At 45.7% G+C, this 6,346-nt stretch overlaps 1 protein-coding gene across 1 annotated transcript; it reads left to right on the top strand.

Annotated features, from left to right (window-relative positions):
• The first annotated feature begins 413 nt into the window (after positions 1-413).
• en (engrailed) lies at positions 414-5,004 on the top strand. Its single transcript, XM_020946805.2, has 3 exons — positions 414-1,974; positions 3,132-3,229; positions 3,549-5,004. Exons 1-3 carry the CDS (start codon positions 636-638, stop codon positions 3,795-3,797), a joined length of 1,686 nt encoding a protein of 561 aa, XP_020802464.2. The 5' UTR covers positions 414-635; the 3' UTR covers positions 3,798-5,004.
• The last annotated feature ends 1,342 nt before the right edge of the window (positions 5,005-6,346 follow it).

Raw genomic sequence — 6,346 nt, 5'->3', positions numbered from 1 at the left:
GTCATATCGCCGCCTAACAAGCTCCCCCCTTTGCGAAAAATGGGGGAGTCTGGCTAAAAGCGAGTGAGAGAGAGAGGGAGTCAGCGAGTCTTAGAGAGCGAGTAAGAGCATGCAAGAAGCTAAAGAGTGAGCGAGAGCGAAACCGGTTCGAGCGGGGCAGGTGACAAACCTCGTGAGAGAGTAAAAATCGATCAGTGGAATCAGACTTTCCACTCTTCGACTCTCATCTTCGTCACTGTCACAGCGGCCTGTCTGTCACTCACACAGACACGCACACACATGCACATGCACGACATATATCGCTCTCCCGCTCTAGCCTACAGCATAAGCCACCGCTCTCGCTCGCCTGCCAGAGGCCTCTCTTTCCCGCATGACAGTTCAATCGGCTCTCGCGTCGTCGCCCCGACTCAACGAAGTCGTTGCGCTGGGATTCCCAACTAATTCAGTCGTTGCGCTGGACGTGAACAGACGTGCGTGTCGGAACAGGAAAAAGCAAGACCAAATCCAAATCCGAAACCAAACCAAACCAAAACCAAACATACGACGAGAAGAGAATCTCTGAAGCAAAGTGTTCAAGTGACAAGTGTCTTGTGTGTGTGATTTAGAGTTCGAGCCCAGAGATAGAGACCCCACAGATGGCATTGGAGGATCGCTGCAGTCCACAGTCAGCGCCCAGTCCCGTTACGATCTCCGCTCACCAAATGCAGCAAATGCAGCACCATCAGCAAACCGAACATCAGCAGCACCAGCAGCAGCAGCAACAAATGCAGCATCTCCACCAGCTCCAGCAGCTGCAGCAGTTGCATCAACAGCAACTGGCCGCCGGCGTGTTCCATCATCCGGCGGTGGCTTTTGATGCGGCAGCTGCAGCAGCCGCAGCCGCAGCAGCAGCCGCTGCAGCGGCTCATGCCGCCCATGCCCATGCTGCACTGCAGCAGAGGCTTAGTGGGAGCGGTTCGCCAGCCTCCTGCTCCACCACACCGCTGACCATCAAGGAGGAGGAGAGTGACTCTGTCATCGGGGATCTGAGTTTCCACAATCAGACGCACACCACCAACGAGGAGGATGAGGCAGAGGAGGAGGATGACATTGATGTGGATGTGGATGATACGGCGGCGGGACGCCTGCCACCGCCAGCCCATCAGCAGCAGTCGACGGCCAAGCCTTCGCTGGCCTTTTCCATCTCCAATATCCTCAGTGATCGCTTTGGCGATGGCCAGAAGGCCACACCGGGCAAGCAGGAGAATCAGGCCGGCATTTTCCGGCCTTTTGAGCCGGCGAGTCGCTCCCAGACAGCCACGCCCTCTGCCTTCACCCGTGTGGATCTCTTGGAATTCAGCCGGCAGCAGCAGGCAGCCGCCGCAGCAGCCACAGCAGCCATGATGCTAGAGCGAGCCAATTTCCTCAATTGCTTCAATCCCGCCGCCTATCCACGGATTCACGAAGAGATTGTCCAGAGTCGATTGCGCCGGAATGCGGCAAACTCTGTGATTCCACCTCCGCTGGGCTCCAAGATGAGCGACAGTAATCCAGAGAAATCCGCCCTGGGATCCCTGTGCAAGGCCGTCTCTCAGATTGGACAACCTGCCGCTCCAACCATGACACAGGTGCCGCTGAGCAGCAGTGCCAGCAGCCTGGCCAGTCCACCGCCCGCCTCGAATGCCTCCACCATTAGCAGCACCTCCTCCACGGCCACCAGTTCGAGCTCATCCTCATCGTCGGGCTGCTCCTCGGCGGCCAGTTCGTTGAACTCCTCGCCCAGCAGCCGCTTGGGTGTCAATGGATCAGCGGCCAATGCCAGCAGTCCACAGCCCCAGCCCATTCCTCCGCCATCCGCTGTGAGCAGGGATTCCGGCATGGAGTCCTCGGATGACACACGCTCGGAGACGGGCTCCACCACCACGGAGGGTGGCAAGAATGAGATGTGGCCCGCCTGGGTGTACTGCACCCGCTACAGCGATCGTCCCAGCTCAGGTTAGTACTTACTTTTTATATTTTAAAAAATAACCAAAGAGGGAACTCCCTTTTCTGTAGAGAAAAATGTAAAGAAATCTGGGGACCACCCCTGGGGGAAAGCCTAATAGTTGGCGGCATTTGTCTTTCAAGCCGAGTTTTGTTTTGTGTCATAAATCCCAAGGACATTGAAGCAATTAGGAGACACGCGGACACAATGGCAATGAGTCTACATTTCATTTCAATTCCGATTCCAAAAGTCTTCGAGTTCTTTCGGGGCCTCACGCAGCGTAGCGCTCCTTTTGAAGAGCGACACTTTATGTGACAACATGTAGCGCTAGGGCAGCGTTTGGTTATCGCCGCCAGGTCAGGGGAGTGGGAGTAGGGATCAGGATCCGTAGCAGCAACCGAAGGTCACAGGTCACGCACACACGCCAGAAGCAGAATCAGAAGCAGAAGCAGAGAGCCCTAAAATGCGCTGACGATTGACAGGGCAATGGGGTAGGGGAGAGAGAAGAACTTAGGGGGGAAAATCCCGGGAAAACTCAGGAGAAAGAGTTCTTCTTTCATTTCATTCCCAGATTTCTTTCCATTCCCTCAGATATTCCTCCACAAGACTGTGTGTTAATTGACGAGTTAAGTGCTTTTTTATGGCTTTCAATGGTTTTTTAATTTGGTGTCGATGCCATCGATAGTCAGAGGCCATAATCGAGGCGTTGATGGGATCCACTCGGAGGCTAGAAATTAATCTTGCCACTTTGCCACTTGGCACTTTAATTAAATTATAATTTACAATGTGTGGACATTTAATAAGTAGCCGGCTAGAGTTTTGCCAATTAGAAGAGGACTGTGACTAAGACTGTGACTTGGTCACTAATTAGAGACTTGCTGGGCTGGAAAATCATTTGACTAAAATATGCCCCGCAACCTTAGGTTCGTTAGAAGACTTCTCTACCCTTCTCCTTTGCTGACAGCTGACAAATTGAACACTTCCCCGACAGCACGCAAAGTATATATGGAATATATGGAAAAAAGGGAGCTACAGTTCAGGAATTTCATGCCAGACATATATGCTAATTAAATCATTAATATTATTAATAGTAGTGTGTGTGGCTTATTTATGCAAATATTAAGTTCCAGAGACTAACCTTTATTTTTTCCCATTTCTTTGCTTGCAGGACCCCGCTATCGTCGCCCCAAACAGCCAAAGGATAAGACCAACGATGAGAAGCGTCCCAGAACCGCCTTCTCCAGCGAACAGTTGGCCCGCCTCAAGGTTAGTTTCAATATCCTTAAATTTCCCTAAATACATTCCCTCCTCTTCCTTGTTGTGTCATATTTCTGTGTCACAAAAAGATATTTACACCAAAATATTTACGGACCGCCCGCCGTTAAAGGCATCCTCTGACAACCGCATCCTGTCCAGTCCCAATCCCAGTCCCAGTCCTGGTCCATACTTAACCAATTAGCCACGCACGTCCGCCTTGTCCCTGCACAAAAAAAAACCGCAAATAATTGATTTGACTTACCTGAATCTCTATCTATCCATCCAAAACTCATCCGGAACTGTCTACTCTTCTCTACTCTATTTACAGCGGGAGTTCAATGAGAATCGCTATCTAACCGAGCGCCGTCGCCAGCAGCTGAGCTCCGAACTAGGCCTGAATGAGGCACAGATCAAGATCTGGTTCCAGAACAAGCGGGCCAAGATCAAGAAATCCACGGGCTCCAAGAATCCCCTGGCCTTGCAGCTTATGGCCCAGGGTCTGTATAATCATACCACCGTGCCGCTGACCAAGGAGGAGGAGGAGCTGGAGATGCGCATGAATGGCCAGATACCCTAAGCAGAGGGAGGCTAAGGGGGGGAGGCTAAGAGGGATCTCTAGGGATCTTCAAATATCTCTAGGATTCTCTAGAATTCTTCAGAAATCTCTAGGAATCTATAGGATTCTCTTGGATTATCTAGGATTCTTCAGGAGTCTCTGGAAATCTTCAGAAATTTCTAGGAATCTACAGGATTCTTTGGGATTCTTCAGAAATCTTGAAGAATCTCTAGAATTCTCTTGAATTTTCTAGGATTCTTCAGGAATCTCTAGGAATTATAGGAATCTCTAGGATTCCCTTGGATTCTGTAGGATTCCCTTGGATTCTGTAGGATTCCCTTGGATTCTGTAGGATTCCCTTGGATTCTGTAGGATTCCCTTGGATTCTGTAGGATTCCCTTGGGTTCTCTATTATTCTTCAGGTGTCTCTAGGAATCTTCAGAAATCTCTAAGAATCTTCAGAAATCTCTAGGAATCTATAGGATTCTCTAGGAATCTATAGGATTCTCTAGGATTCTCTTGAATTCTTTAGGAATCTTCAAAAATCTATAGGATTCTCAAGGAATCACTAGGATTGTCTTGGATTCTTTAGGATTCTTTAGGAATCTCTAGAAATCTCCAAGAATCTATAGGATTCTCTAGGAATCTCCAGGGATATCAAGGATTCCCTAGAAATCTCCAGGGGCGTGCAATAAATCGAAGCGAGGGGGCGGCGTACAAAATGGTTTTTCATGTGATATAATTGTAGCGCATATTGTACATAAATAAACATAATAATTATTATTAATTTTAAGTAATTGTACCAAGTTGTTGGCGTATTTATTTAGAGAGTATTATATGCTATAACCAACTTTCTAGGCTTGTTGCTATTGCCGCACTCTAAACATAAAAGCTTCGTCGACTTTCTCACATTTATTATTCCTACACTATAAAAATCTATATATATATATATCTTATAGACATTATGCTTTGTAAATTAAGTAACTTAACTAAAGTTTCCTCTAGCTTAAAATCTAGTTTTAAGTATTCGCTATGAAAGAGAGTATTTTTAGTTTGTAAGCCGAGAGTTGTAGAAGAGAAGTGCACCTAAGACAGAATTAATAACAAAGATGTTCCATGTGCTAAAGCAAAAAGTTCAACAAAAAAAGAAAAGAAATTAAAAGAAAAAGAATTAAAAAAAAAATGTGAAGAAGAAATAAAAACAGTAATGGAAAATTAAACAAGAAAAGGTGGTTTCATTTGTATAAACTTAAGGGGTGGTGGTGGTATGTCATACCTCTCTCAAGATCAAAAGACTTGAAAGAACTTTAAATCATGTAAATGTGGCCTTGTCACCGAGGGTGCCGCCGATGCCACCGCTAATTGCACAATCACACATTCTTGTGATTTACAAAAAATAAAAAAAAAATATGTACATTCTGAGTGACGGCAACAACTTGGATCTTCGATTCCATTCCGTTTAATTAAAGGCACCCCGGCACTATAAACAAATATAATCTGTGAGACAAAAAGACTGACTGACTGACTGAGTGACTGCGCGGCGAATGATTTATTGGCACAGATCTCGCCGAGCGGCGTTAATTTGCTGAAAATAAATGCAACAACAAAAAATGCACAAAATGCAATGAGATGGGCAGCTGACATTAACTGGCAAGTGATGATGTGTGTGGTGTGTGTCTCTGAATATGATTTTGATGCCAAATGCTAATTGCATGGCTTCGAATTCAAATACAAAATCCGTTTTGCATTTGCATGCCTCGTGCGGAGTTTTTAGCGGGTGTCTGGATTTGGTTTTGGACTCAAATCGAGCGTATTATAGAGGCGCAAATCCATTTGTGCACGTAATGAACCAATTAGACAATTTAGCCCATTAGCCATTTTGCGGCAATCTGTCTCGCCATCGGGCTTGTCTGTCTCTCTGTCTGTCTGTCTGTAAATCGAATTAAATGAAAGCGGAAATCAAATGGGAGAGTATTTATGGGATACTCTATAACGAAGAGGAGGGCATATTAGCTATGGGAATATGTTTAAACGTACTGTATTATGAGAAGAGTATTTATAGGATGCTCTACAACGAATAAGAGGGTATATCAGCTGGGGAAATATATCTTTCAATATTTTTTTTATTGAGTAGAGTATTTATGGGATACTCTATAACGAAGAGGAGGGTATATCAGCTAGGGGGATATTTTTAAAAGTACTATTTTATTAGAGAGTATTTAAAGGATGCTCTATAACGAATAGGAGGGTATATAAGCTGGGGAAATGAGCTGGGATTTTTAAATGAGTAGAGTATTTATGGGATACTCTATAACGAAGAGGAGGGTATATCAGCTAGGGGGATATTTTTAAAAGTACTATTTTATTAGAGAGTATTTAAAGGATGCTCTATAACGAATAGGAGGGTATATAAGCTGGGGAAATGAGCTGGGATTTTTAAATGAGTAGAGTATTTATGGGATACTCTATAACGAAGAGGAGGGCATATTAGCTAGGGGAGTATTTTTAAACGTACTGTATTATGGGAAGAGTATTTATAGGATGCTCTACAACGAGTAAGAGGGTATATC

Source organism: Drosophila serrata, unplaced genomic scaffold, assembly GCF_035046125.1.
Source record: "Drosophila serrata isolate PLE 108 unplaced genomic scaffold, ASM3504612v1 contig_165, whole genome shotgun sequence".
Classification (NCBI taxonomy): Eukaryota; Metazoa; Arthropoda; class Insecta; order Diptera; family Drosophilidae; genus Drosophila; species Drosophila serrata.
Note: the sequence above shows the minus strand (reverse complement) of the source record. Positions and strands in the feature narration are given on the sequence as shown.